Consider the following 15,082-nt stretch of genomic DNA (forward strand, 5'->3'; position numbering starts at 1 on the left):
ATAATATCGTCCTGTTATTGCTGTACCAAAATCTGGATAAGAGCTGCTCTATAAACGCCGTATAAAATAGTGATATAAACGTTTACATCACCTTGTTATGGGACAAATTTGCTGTGTATGATTATAGAGCAAAATCATCTCATTAAACGCTATTATACAACAAGCTTGTCACCGCGACACTGTTATACGTCATTTAAAAAGCTTTTTAGTGATGTAAGTTATTGTTATAGGACATCTTTGCTGGTTGGGTGGCGAACTAATTTCTTCGGGTCCTTCCGTAGTAGGAATCTCATTGAGTGGAACGACGATCGGCACGAATCTAATAATTTCTATAACTTGCAAAGGTTCTTGTATAATTGTTGTCGCTTCCACATCATCATCCGGTACTGGAGCAGCCTGGAGACCCGCCACGGCCAGAAGGAAAATTAATAACGTGTATTCCATTTCTATAATAGATTTATTGATCACTTTATTTAAAATATCAGGTTTCCACGAGTAGTCACTTCTTGAAAGATGAATATGTTATAATAGACCCTTGCATGTACTCTTGATTTTATACTTTTAAAACTGGTACTATATAAATTGTGCTAACTAATCCGGAATTCGATGTACTTAGGCATTGACGCATCATTTGAACCATGTTAATAGTGTGGACAAATATTTTCAATGGCATAACGACCATGAGTGAGCAGTATTTATTCTAAAAACGATGAATGCACAAATATTCCTACGAATAACGTGAATCTGTGATTCATATAATGACAAAAATCTATTTTTAAATCAAGATCTTGACATCGATTTGTTTATATCGTATTTGTTTACTCCTAATTCCGTTTTATCTATTTGTTCAATAGTTAGGGTAATCTAAGTAACGACCTTCCTTGGTTCCGATTCGAGTGATATGCGAGGAAGTTCTCACATCTTTTTGCGTGCATATACGCGTTTAACAATGGTTATGTGGTTTCTCGATAATAATATACATGTTATATTGTATACTGATTACTGGGTACTTATGTTATTAGTACCTATTGGCCTATGTATGACGCCGTTTGCTGAAAGCGGATTTCAAATATTATAATATTAGATTATAGAAAATACATATATTATTATGTCACTACTAATGTTTCTGTATTCTCAATTAAAATCAGTTCAATATACGATCTAATATACTTTGTCTCTTAATATTGAATATTAGATTTCAAACATAATTATATACTGGTTAGTTACCTATTTAATACCAGTATTTAATATTATAAAATATTTATTATTTATTATTGGGGAATAATAAAACGAGCGATTATAAAATAAATAAAATAAATGAGAGACTGATTATTAGATAGGTAGAAATACTAAAATTCTAACTGAGTGACTAAGTTATTAGTGACTTAATTACTATGTGAGTTTCTGAATTACAGAAATACCTACTAAAATACATTTATTGATTTAATAATTTCCCCTTAATAAATTAATATATTATTGGCTTGTACTGTATCTATCTTCAAATAGTTGTTTGATAAACTCATTGTAGGTATAGTCTACCCTGAAGTGGTTTTTCTATTCGAAAATTTAAGATAAAATGCCGCTCAATATAAATAAATCATATGCTAAATTTAACAAAAGCATAGGATAAAACTACTACCAAGCTTCTTGCTACTTACTACCTATATGAATTATGAAAACCTGAAGTTCCTAGTGAAAAACTAATAGCAATACCTACTATTAAAGATTAAATGTGTAAAAATACTATGAGGAAGATATCATGTTTAATGTCCAATAACTTTTGAATTTATATGATAATAATTTTTTCCATCGATCGACGATGCGCATAGACCCTTGGCATCGCCATATGGTGGATGTTCCATGTAGGTACCCGGACAAAGCGGTTCGGATCGACATTCTTCATTCGAACCGCAAGGTACTGGAACATGCTTCCTGAGTCTGTGTTCCCCGACGAGTACAATATGGAAGTCTTCAAGAAAAGAGTGAACAGGTACCTTTATTTATTTATTTAACAGTTTTATGTACCATTACAAATTTTACAATCATATAATATGTATTAAAAGAAAAGGAAACATTCACAGCACATAAGGCAACCTTATCGCTTATCAGCGATCTCTTCCAGGCTGCCCAAGGTAAAGGATAAAGATTAATATTAAATGGGTACACGGGTGGCAATGAAAATAAAGATGAGAGACCTTCTTGGAAAGCGCGCTCCATCTGCCACATCTCAGCCTACCATCAGGATTAGGAGAGATTGCGGTCAAGCGCTTCCCCATTCACAATAAAAAATGGCGAGATTCTGGCCAAGAGCTTCCCTATCATACATTAAAAAAAACTAGGTATAATACAAATTACTGTAGTGTGTAGAACACTGATCTGTTATAAAAACATGAAGTTCCTAGTAAAAAACTAATAGCAATGCTAGTCTTTAAATGATTAAATGTGTAAAAAATACCAGGAGGAAGGAATCGTGTTAAATGTCCAATAAGTTTTGAATCAGTGCTTTATAATATGATACTAGCTGTGCTTCGCAGTTTCACCCGCATTGGTCCGTTCCTGTTGGTGCGTGATGATATTATATAGCTTATCTTCCTCGTTAAATGGGCTATCGTAAACCGAAAAATTTTTCAAATCGGACCAGTCGGAGTTTTTCAATCGGAGTAGTTCCTGAGATTAGCGCGTTCAAACAAACTCTTCAGCATTATCCATACTAATATTATAAATGCGAAAGTAACTCTGTCTGTCTGTCTATTACTCAATCACGCCTTAACTACTGAACCAATTTGCATGAAATTTGGTATAGAGATATTTTGATACCCGAGAAGGGACATAGGCTACTTTTTACCCCGGGAAATAGGATAGGTTTTATCCCGGAAATCCCACGGGAACGGGAACTATGCGGGTTTTTCTTTGACTGCGCGGGCGAAGCTGCGGGTGGAAAGCTAGTCCATACTAATATTATAAATGCGAAAGTAACTCTGTCTGTCTGTCTGTTACTCAATCACGCCTAAACTACTGAACCAATTTGCATGAAATTTGGTATGGAGATATTTTGATACCCGAGAAAGGACATAGGCTACCTTTTATTGCGAAATATGTACCACGGGCGATGCCGGGGCGGACCTCTAGTAATATATAAATCTCGATATCCATATGAATAATGTTCAAAAGCTATCATATTTAACACATAGAGCTGCAATTTGTGCGTTGTATGCATCGAGATATATGTACTACGTACGTTGTATGTCATTGCTGACTTTTAGCGCGCCATAATCCTTTCTGAAGTTTTTCTTTCATAAGATCCTTCGCAAAAACGAACTTCGAAAAAATTAACGAACAAATCAAAATAAGAATTATCGAAATCGGTCCAGTCGAACACGAGTGATGCTGTGATCAAGGGAAATAGCATATCATCATTTGGAACTTAGTAGAAAAAAAAAACAATTATTTATTTATAAAAAATTTAAATCCATGATCCTATCAAAGTTCTACTTCCTCAATTCAATTCAATTATAATTATGTTATCTTATTTTAATAAGTCCTTTTTAACGGAAATGTATCTATACTTATATCAGATTGATCATGAACACAATCTAGTTCACGTTATTGATCAAAAATCTGGATTGCTTCAGGCTTATGATGAAATTAAGTTTAAAATGGATCTTCTGGATTTCACCAAAAGCCTTTTTGGTTTTTGACCAAAAACCTAACTTTTTGAAAAACCTGCGACATATCCATATAATGTATCTCATTTTGTACAATTTATTAGATAGTGTTAATATTAGTAACCTTCATCATGTTTAAGTAAATTTCGTTAATGATACTTTAAAAATGTTCGATTCCAAGATCATTTTATCTTAAAGACAAATATTTTAAAGAGAAGAATGAAAAAAACAAGTTTTGATTTTATTATTTTAGCCAGTTCGATGCTCGGTCTTGGCAAGTTAATTTCCAAAATCTTCAATTACAGTTCTATTTCTCTTAAAAATAAAGGAATGTTTCCTATAACTAAAATTTGCTATATCCAGTATTTCAAGTACTTTTCCTCGAGGGTCCATTGAAAATTTCCACTCTACACATATAATACAGTAGTACAAATAAACGAGATATAACGTTTTATGATAAGAATAAACTAAGAATAAGGAAAAATTATACAAATAAACATGTAATAAATTAAACCTAGTAGTACGTCGTAATAAGTATTCATATTTCATACTAATGCTATTCTATGGTTATTCCTGATGTCACCCTAGTATAATCTGACATAAACATATCTTTTGGTTCATTGTGCTGCGTTTTACTATTGGTTTTAGAAGCAATTTTTTCAATCTTTTGAGATAATGGCAATAAGAGAAATAAGAGAATTCATTAAGCCAATACTTAATGAATTCTCTTATTTCTATTCTTATTCTATTTTAATAATTAGAAAATTCTGTAAGAAATAGCAAAACTCACGAAATTAGGAATTATTTATAATGATTGATTTATTTATTTACGGCATGCGCCAAACCATACCATACTTATCTATTATATAGATTATAAACTTTCGTAGAAAATATAGATTTTCTAAGCCTGGAAACTGGTTTTTACTTTTTAAATAAAAACATAGCTCCAGCCCTTATTTTTATTGGCAAATATGGCTATTTCAAAGCAGACGCGGTGTTGGTTTATCTTCTGTTTACAATAATATATTGAAAGCTTTATTTTTTCTCTTTCATTTTCTTGCATATATAATATATTTAAATCTTTTCCAATAATATTTAACAAATAAATAAACAAAACATACGATGAAACTTCGACAACAAATTCGAGGGTAGTCAAACGAGCGTTAAATTTTATTTTGTTTTTACCGCTGTCAACCTTAAAGGTGCTTTTCCACCAGAGATGTGCGCTGTGAAACTGTGTCCGTTTCTATGTGGTTTCTTTCAATGCTACGCTATGTAGCGGTGCAAGTAAGATGTGCGTGGAAGATGCGCAGCTCGAGCTATGCGATGTATCGATCCATACATATCCACAGCACACATCATTCTATATAAAAAAAAGACGGGTTGCACTCCGGGAGTGCCGGCAGAAGTGAAAACTTGTTTATTAACGTTGAGCATGTTAGATATCCATCCGTCTTACGCTTTTTCGATCAGGTCACGTGTCCTGACGCGAGTTTAAGGTTTTATACCCAACGCCGCTAAAGAAGTTTTCACTTCAAAAACATATCTTTGCTGAGACAATGATATTCGCTATGTGCATTAATGAATATGATTTGTGGATTACAAACGCATCCACAGCTACGTAGCATATCACATCTCTGTTGGAAAGGCACCCTAATTCTCATCGGAGTGAGATGTCATTGATCTGTATCGAAACTATTCCGTTATAATATCAATTACTATAACCATACCTGCTCACTAGACTTTTGGAACCAGGCATTGCTTAGGCATTAGGTATAACGAATAACATTCTTAACGGAACTCTAATTTTAATAACAATCGCCTGTTTCTATATTATGTATTTTATACTTAAGCCACAGATTAGATACTAGCTTACTATTTTGTGTGTATGATTTATATCACAGCACACTAATCAAAAAGTAAAATATGGATGTATTTAGATACTCGGTGGTGTCATGTGCTAACCGCAAAGCACCGATATAGTTAGCGTAGCGTTAACTCGGCAACGTGACTCAAGGCTCGTGTCGAGAAAATTATGAACTTGACGTGTTTACTGAAAATCTTGGTTATAATGCGTCAGTTTCAACTCTTCAAACACTAAACAGATCATCGACGCATATGTATTCAATAATAACTGGTCTAATATCTTCTGCAATCATTGTCCGACTTATAAGCGAGCTGATTTGCATACGAGTAATAGTTTGAAGTGTTCCTCCTGATCAACGCTTGTTCAAGATTGAAACTGTCGGTAATGCATTCAATGTTTTTCGTCGTCGTGTCGCTAGCGTTGCTCGCAGCCTGCGTTTGCGCCCCAAGCGGAGATGTGATCCAGCATATCCCGCCAAATCACGAAGCAACACAGTCAGCTACAGAAAAAGAGGCTGCGGTGTCTGGTGCTGCGGTAGAAAATGTTGGATCTTCTAAGCCTGTAGGACTTGCTAGGGAGCGCAGAGACCTAGGTGGTGACGAGAGCGATCTTCTTCCCTCCGACCAGAATGTTGCGTCGCCTTTTGGTGAGAGCTCCCTCGACGGGCGCGGCCGCATCAGGGTGTTGCCGGCTTTTCTTGGCTAATCTTTTTCTGGAAATACACTAAACGCTACAATGTATACCTGGACATGATTCGTGATTCGTAGTTTTAAATCAACGAGCCATTGCGTAAGTTAAGCCAAAATATTAAAATAAGTGGAAGAGGTAATAAGTTGTATGTGTAATATTGTACAACTAGTGTTAAATATAAGTTTTTATTGAATAAATGTATCTTATTATTATGTTTTACATATGACTGTTTATTATTTTACCTTTTATGATTCTAGGTAATTATTAACGAAATATTGTTTTAAATATAATATTTATTTATATTTCGTCAACGAAACTAATTACGAATCAAAACCTTTGCTGAAAATATACTTTTAATTTTATGAAAATAAACCAGTAGCTACTGCTTCGCGTTATTTGTTATTATACTAGGTCGTTAATTATTGCGAGTGAATGTGTTAATCTAATTATTATAGTAAATCTTTATCAATTATCAGATGCTTACAACGTACGTCATTTCTACATAAATAGTAACGAGAAGTGTTTTTACTCTTTTAAAGAACTCACTCTAATAGAATAAACATGTCATCAATAGTATGCGTTGCAATAGTGGCTTTTTCTTTAATTGTTTTAAGTTCTTCAAGTGTTATCAATATGAATTCTGATAAAGACAAAATGAATAGTGATATTGCTATTTCCAAAGATGTTGGGAATGACACAAATGAAGCAATAGTTACAGCAGCAAGTGATTATGTGTATCGACCATTGTATGTGTACAGAAAGATTGAACACACCAAGCGAAACTTCATGATGTACAATGCTTTTCTTGGATAGGTATATAATGTTCAATTATTTTTTTATGGTGTAAAAACTAAACTTGTTAGTGGGTTTGTAGTTAATTGCTCGTTACTTTTGAAATCCTTGATTTTTTTATTCTAAAAGTTTTTCTTAACACGCACACTAATTTGAAACGATAGGCGCATAAAAAATTTATATGAATAAATTCTTAGAAATAAAAATGTTAACTCTCCTTGCCTTTGGATTGATATTTGTGAGTAATTTTATTTATTTACATTTCGTTGACGTGTTGTTGGGACTTTTATCTATATCGTTAAAGTAAAGGAAGATACAGTAAAAACTATATTTTTTTCCTAAATCAAGCATATATAATCTCGTTGATACTTATGGCAATAAGGCATTTAATAGGGGATGGTTTATCTTGTTTATCATCTAGGTACAAATGCATTTATTTTATTTAAAACCATTGGAATGTTACAAGTTCCAAGAAAGTATGCTCTTTTGTTTTTCTTTCCATAGGTATTCAATGTGAATGCAGGAATATCTCCAGTTCATGACTTTAGAAATCAATTAAATTCACAAATAGTTGGAGAAAAATTGATTATGTCATCACCACACAACGTAATCAAACACTTAGATAACTCCATTCTGAAGGCAACTAAAAATGTAACTAATAATCCAAAAATGGAGGAAACGCTGTACCAAATGTCGAAGGATTTAGTATCTGCCATACTATCTAAACTTGAAATCCAGGATAAAATTACTAGGATAACTCGCGAGGCTTTAGATGCACCAGGAAAAAGTAAAGGAATGACAGCTATAGAAACTCGACGTATTTTGGACTATATATCGAGAACCTTGTCTGGACATATTTTGTCTATAACGAGAGCTTCTACAGAGCCAGAGTTACATCGATTAGTGTATGGATTGGCACAAATTGCAGCAGAAGTATCCATAGTGTCCGCATTAAAAGATATAACATATTCAACCGCATTATCGAAAAAGCAATCTGTTGATTTATCGCTGCGAAAAAAGCGATCTATAAATGAAGATCGTAATAGTGTGACAACACAGCCCTTGATTCAATCAACGGTATATAATATCATTTTAAATAAGCCATCCGCATTTATACGTAACAATATTTCAACTGAATCCCCCAAAAATACTATTCTTTCCAACATAACACGATACTCAGTTATTTTATCAAACGCTAAAACACCAGTTAGAATTGCACCAAGTAAGAAAAGAGAATCAATGCCATCGAAAGGCTTTTTAAATCAAACAGTCTTAGACACAGTAGTGAATGATGATGTAAATGCAACTGAAGCTATTTTACTAGAAAAGAAACTGAATGCTACACATGACGTCATGCAAGATAGCCAAACACTTGATACTCAAGAAATGAGTGCTCCAAATCTGATAGATGATTGGGTTGATCCCAAAGAAAAAATATACGCACTTAATCCTGATGTTATTGCTGAAATGGAAATTGAACAACCTGAAGTAGTAGAGGACGAAATCACAAACGAGAAAAGGGCGAAACAAAAATTGGAAAAATTAGAGGTTAAAGCTAAAAAGGCTATACTATATGCCGGGGATGTTGCATACTTAACAGCTGCTAGTGTTGTTGCTATGAGACGCGCCTTAACGGCATCTATTGAGGTACAAATGTCTGTAAAATACGCTAAGAATGGGATGTCTAACCATCAAGATTTAATGATGAATTTAGCAAAAACTGCGGCACAACAAGCTGGGAAAGAGGCTAAGAGTGCTGCGTCAAAGTCTTTGGCATGTGAACGAGTAATTAAATTAGCACTTAAATACACAGCACAATCGAAAGGAGCAAAACTTAATCATGTTGCAAATAGAGTAGTGATGGATACATTATCATTAGCAACACTCGCTAAATCGATGGCTTTCGTATCATCTGATATTGCGATAAATTCATTATATCAAGCAACTGACGTAAAGCCCCCATCATAATATTAAACATTAAAACGAATGATGAAATAAGAAGTGTTTTATTTTATAAACTTAGGAATATTGAATTAGAGTGTCGACCTGCGAAAAATTATTACAGTACCTAAAGCGTAATGTAGAATGAAATCAGCAGAGTCGGCATACAAAATGGTAATGAAAAATTTTATAGAAAAACAATAGATTTTGGGTGATTTGAAAGTCTAAGTAGTTAATCATTCTTAAATCGACTAATTGAAATATTTACGTAGAACGTTGAAAGGGTCCATTTTTTTCATTTTTAGCTTAAATCTGAAAGGCCATAAAATTATCCTTGGAGGGGCTCATTTAAATTGACTAATTAGGCTTATTTTCAATTTGAGCAAACAATTTTAATTGTAAGCTATCTTGCTAGTTCAAGACCTAAGTTACTGCAACGGAACAAGTTTATAATAAACTAGCTTCCTGTCCTAGATTGAAAAACTAGTGCAAAGTATCCCTAAAGGTCTAAAGTATATTGGTATAAACCTCACCCATTACAAACAGGTGCAGATGGTTAAAAGATTTAAAATTTGTTTTTAATACATAATAGGAATAGTACGCTCTTTTATGCACATACCCGTATTTATCTTATAATTTACTCAGGCTCTATAAATTTGAAAGAATTTTATTTTATACTAGCGGTCCGCCCCGGCTTCGCCCGTGGTACATATTTCGCAATAAAAGTTAGCCTATGTTCTTTCTCAGGGTCTAAAGATTATCTGTGCCAAAATCATCAAAATCGGTCCAGTAGTTTATGCGTGAAAACCATACATACATACAAACATACATACATACAAACCTTTCCTCTTTATAATATTAGTATAGATACATATGTATTTAAAATCTGATACTCTAAAAATCTATTTGTGAAGATCATAAATAACTTTATAAATGCTCATCAAAATTAAATGCAGGGGATTACTATGGTCAAAACCGAAAAACACCTTATACATATTGAATTTTGTTGAGGAAACTGTTGGTACGATTGTGTTAAAAAAAATATATGTGATACTCAAGGATATAACTAACAAAGTGTATTGTTTACTTTTCATTTTAGAACGGCCTAAACATAAAAAAAATACATACAAATCAACCCCTTTTTGAACAAAAAACGCATTTTGTTAGGAAAACGGCTACATATTTATACATGAAATTTATACCAAAAAATGTGTTATGATATTTGTAATAACTTGTATTCTTTATTTTTTCAATTTTCATTATTATCGTTAAATTATCAAGGAAAAACTCGAAATTATAATAAAACCCACATAAAACCTCACCTCTTTTGCTTATTTTCGACGAAAGTTGACGGTGTCAGTTCGACTCGGACGGGGGACTGTACGTGCAGTTTTTTTTGCAAAATAACGCTAAAAATGTCCAAATTGAATGTTTTGTTAAATTAAACCAGATTGTAATAGGTATTTACATGAGCAGTGCATGAAATAAAGGTTTAAAATAGGTATGTAAAGATATAAAAATCTGTTTGTAAATTAGTTTTGTTTTTGAAAGGCGTCATTGAATTATATCCAGTGTCGATAATTTTTGACAGTGAAATATTATCAGAAAACACATACCTATAATAAAACAGTAACCAGACTTTCCCTGTGCCTTGAATATTTTTTAAAAAAGATTAATTGCTGTTCTATCGTATATTTTGCGTCCAAAACAATCCATATACTATAGGCCGGGAGATACTGACACAAAATTTTGGGTCATTTGTAACAGGATGGCGGTTCTACAGGGGTCTTAGTACGCAATAACAAAAAGAAAAATGATGGTCAGAACAGTGGTACCGGCAGACTAGTCGCGTGGGCTTAAGTCGAACTCATCGGATAAATTACGAAGTCAAACGATTTGTAACACATTAGTTTTGGGATTTACCGATAGCCCATAAAAAAAGAAGTAGGCGGTAGTGTCATGCCATACTTTTTCGGTGTGATAACCCACAATACCGACGAATCAACGCATTCAGCGTTGATTAAAAAAAAAATTTAACCATTTGTACCAGGCTAATTTTTGCACAGGTAATCAACGTCCAGTAGCCATGTACGAAAATCGCCATTCCATACTTTTCAGACAGTTCCAAATGGTCGCCATACCGCCGAAAATCAGCAATTTTTTTTTGCGCTAAACGATTTGTACCACCTTAAATTTTATTTTCAACAGCTCCTGAATGATCATAAACAGAAGTGTGATAATGCCATACCTATGGGAGGGGGCGAATGTGTAAAATAAAGTTTTTCATTGTAAGATTTTATTCGGAATTTTAAGATACGAATTACGATACGATGATACGAACGGTAAGATTTTTTTCATTTGGAACTGTCCGAAAAGTATGGTATGGTTACACCGGAAAGGTATGGCATGACACTACCCTACTTCCTTTTGTATGGGTTATCGGTAATTCCTAAAATTTTTGCGTTACAGATCGTTTGACTTCCGTAATTTATCCGACGAGTTCTACTAACGCCCATCATTTTTCTTTTTTCCATTGGTCTTAATACCTGTAGAACCGCCATCCTGTTACAAATGACCCAAAATTTTGTGTCTGTATCTTCCGGCCTACTAAACATATACTATAATAAAATCGTAGGAAAGTCAAAACTGACATAAACCTATAGCAAAATTTTTAACCGACGCCGAAATTCTCATTTCAACTGAATTTTTTGTTGGTTCCGTTACCTCCGCACTTTTAACTGGGTGAACTGATGATTTCATGATTCATAAAAATATAAATTATATAAAATAATTCCTTTGCAGTGACTCTCCGAGGAAAAAAGAAATAGATTCGTGTTACAAATTTTAAAATCATACATAGTACATTTCCATCGACAAGGTATATAAAATCTACCGCCTGATAACTTAACCTCCCCTCCAGTCGGTTAGTTGTCAGTCGATCGCTTACATTTTTTGAAGAGACGATCAGCGAGCCAACAGCCGACCAGTGCGGTCTATAAATGTGTGTTGAATAAAATTAATTTCTAAATCGGTGTTTTCTTAACTGTTCCCCACTCTAAACTTATAATTACTTGCTTAGTCATCTTAAGGTCTCCAGAATGGGTCATGTACATAGTAGAGACTTTGCATAATACGCTAAATGTTGAAAGATGAGTCTTGATTACATTTACAACATACATAGTACACAATATTTACTATTCATAAATGTTATATGTTACTGCCTCTCAGAGAAAGCATAAATTAGGTAGAAACCACTAACACATTACGATACAATACGATACATTTTACAATTCCATAATCTTTGGTCACTTTTACTTCAATAATGATGTATATTATAGAGGGCGGTTAAAAAAACAAATTCAAATATAGTGACAGAATCAATAAGGTCGTTGATCAATTACATGAATTGCCTTAAAAGTTCAATGAATTCATGCAAAGATATCTTTTTGTGTTTATCTTGGTAGATGGCGCTTGTTGTTGCTGCTTTAATTATTTTAATTTAAACACAGACGTTAGGTATAGGTAATAAAAGAGCCAATAATAGGCAAATTCCTAAAAACCTAACAAACGACTTACAACTACGGATAATCGTACCCAGTACGATATATGAAGATTGAAGTCATAAAAATACCCTCATATTTTGGTTTCACCACAGACTAATAATAATATACTACGTATTTCACTATAAGGCCCCTGCACTTTTTAATTAGACTCATACCTATAGGGCATTATAACCAAATGTGGATTATTGATTGTTCGCTATCTCAAAATATAATTTGAATATTTCTGATAGCACACTGAAGGACTCTGATTAACCATGACATATCAAAATACAATACGGAACGTGCTTATCGCTCCGACGTGTAAGAAATGTTGTAACACCTTTTAATGGCTAGACTTGCATACGTATATTATAGTTAATAGTATGTTGTATGAAGTACGAGGAAAGAACGCTATTGATTTATAAAAAAACGTATAATGTTATAACGTAAGGGTTTAATTCAAAATAATATGGTGTCCAACAGTCCACGGTCACAATCAATTGGTAGGTAGATAATAGTATAATTCACATGAGAGAAAACAAGAAGCACAAACCTGATAATGCTTATTTTTATTAGTTACCACAGATTACTATACCACGCACACTATTACTATACCACGTTATTATTAACGTGGCATATGCAAACACAGGTGCATACCAAGTCACTTCCGTAACCGAACGACACAGGTCAATAGTGTTGAATCAACAGCTTTACCACGGGCCATGTAATCATATAAAAGTATTATGGCCATGGTTAAAATCAACAAATAACTATATAGAGATATTTCTCAACAATAGATAAATTTAAATTTATAAAGAATAGAAAAAATTCGATCACGAGGCGGGACACGAACCCGCATCCTTCGCGCCATTCCGGGGCGGATGCCTGACCAACTCAGCCACTCGTGACCCGCCAGAGCAATCGAATTTATTCTATTCTTTCAGTTTTATGTGTCTGAAGGATAAATTTATATTTATAAAGCACTAGCGGTCCGCCCCGGCTTCGCCCGTGCGGTACATATTTACGTTTTCTCTACGTAAAAACCATCCTCGTACTTCAAGGAATATAATAAAAAAAGAATTATCGAAATCGGTTCAGCCGTTCTCGAGTTATGCGCTTACCAACACATTTTGCGATTCATTTTTATATATAAGATTTATATGCCATAAAACCAAAAATATAAATTCAATAGATAAATTATCTGACACTATGTATTTATTATGTACCACTTGTGAAAGTGGTGTATTTTTTTTTATTATATAACTGCTATTATATTATTCTTATGATAATATTCTGTGACGTTTAAGGTAGGTAGTACTGAGTACAGGATATCCATTTAGGTTTAATATGGAGATGAGAGATGGTGTTTTATCAAAAGCTAAGGTACAATTATATTACCTAGATCGTACATAATAATATATGACGTTGTTACATAAGGGAAGTACCATACGTCCCCTAGTGGGGTAAGGGCCAAGGGGCAGATGAATTATGTATACATCTGATTCACTGATCGATTTTCTTTAGGGACAAGTAGGTGATCAGTCTTCTGTGTTACATACTAGTTTAAAATCTTAAATCATCAGTTATAATGATTTTAAATCCTAAAGAGGTACTTACCAATATTATAAACGGCGAAAATTTAATGTATGTTTGTTTATCTACCTTTATTAACTTTATGTAATTTAGTAGGTACTTAATTTAGTACAAAAAAGATTATATTATAGATTGGATCATCACAACTTTTTACATTGTTCATGTCAATGACGCCACGGGATCCAGAAGAGAAGGGACCCGGAAGCCAAAAATATAGTTTTTAGAATTTTTGTCTGTATAGAATTATATTTACTGTGTAACAATCAGATCACTCTCTCAGTACATATCTTCCTATGTCTCTATTTCTACCTTAGGTAGATGGACATATTATTTGAATTGAATCTTGATAAAAATATTTAAATTTAGAGCCAGAGCAAATATACACATCATCTACTTAGTACTTATAATAGTCGATTTTATAAACATTCAATACATATGGTACTAGTGGTCCGCCCCGGCTTCGCCCGTGGTACCAACATGTTTAAACTATTCTATCTCTCAAGTTGGATCGAACTGCACATGGTGTGCGAATTTTATTATAATCGGTTAAGTGGTTTAGGAGTACATTGAGGACAAACATTGTGACACGAGATTTATATATATTAAGATAGTTATAATATATATCGGAAAGAGATTTGTATATTTTACGTAAATGAGTAAGTAGGTACCTATTCGTATTCTATGACGTCTTGAAATCATTGTTTTTATAAGCAATTAAGAGGCCTTAGGTAAATTGATATGCGAGATACCTACGATTGTTATGTAGAACATGAATACGATGAATAAATTACTTTTTAATTGGAGGGCTTCAAAGTTCAGTTTACAATAACAACGTAAATTTAAACATCATTCACGGACTATATATGGACATTTTTCTTTTCACCACAAAATAAACATCATGTTTAAAAATAGTCTGGAAAATCACTGAGATTCATATTATTACTTCTTTCCATTAGTATTTAGTAAATACTTTGTGTATTTTCCGTTTGTTA

At 33.3% G+C, this 15,082-nt stretch overlaps 1 protein-coding gene across 2 annotated transcripts; it reads left to right on the forward strand.

Moving 5' to 3' along the window:
* The first annotated feature begins 6,516 nt into the window (after positions 1-6,516).
* Positions 6,517-9,015, forward strand: LOC149481682 (uncharacterized). Of its 2 annotated transcripts, none has more exons than XM_089704939.1 (2): positions 6,517-7,435; positions 7,519-9,015. In XM_089704939.1, exon 2 carries the CDS (start codon positions 7,603-7,605, stop codon positions 8,980-8,982), a length of 1,380 nt encoding a protein of 459 aa, XP_089561065.1. In that variant the 5' UTR covers positions 6,517-7,435; positions 7,519-7,602; the 3' UTR covers positions 8,983-9,015. The 2 variants fall into 2 exon arrangements, with proteins under 2 accessions (XP_089561065.1, XP_089561064.1); XM_089704938.1 differs by having other exon boundaries at positions 6,517-7,035.
* The last annotated feature ends 6,067 nt before the right edge of the window (positions 9,016-15,082 follow it).

Source organism: Colias philodice, chromosome 16 (genome assembly GCF_061535455.1).
Source record: "Colias philodice isolate Cphi_HAF_F1 chromosome 16, ilColPhil1 Martin Lab GWU primary, whole genome shotgun sequence".
NCBI classification, from domain to species: domain Eukaryota; kingdom Metazoa; phylum Arthropoda; class Insecta; order Lepidoptera; family Pieridae; genus Colias; species Colias philodice.

What these genes read in the sequence shown, in the direction of transcription:
- LOC149481682 (XM_089704939.1), top strand. Translation starts at nt 7,603, where the DNA reads ATGTCATCACCACACAACGTAATCAAACACTTAGATAACTCCATTCTG.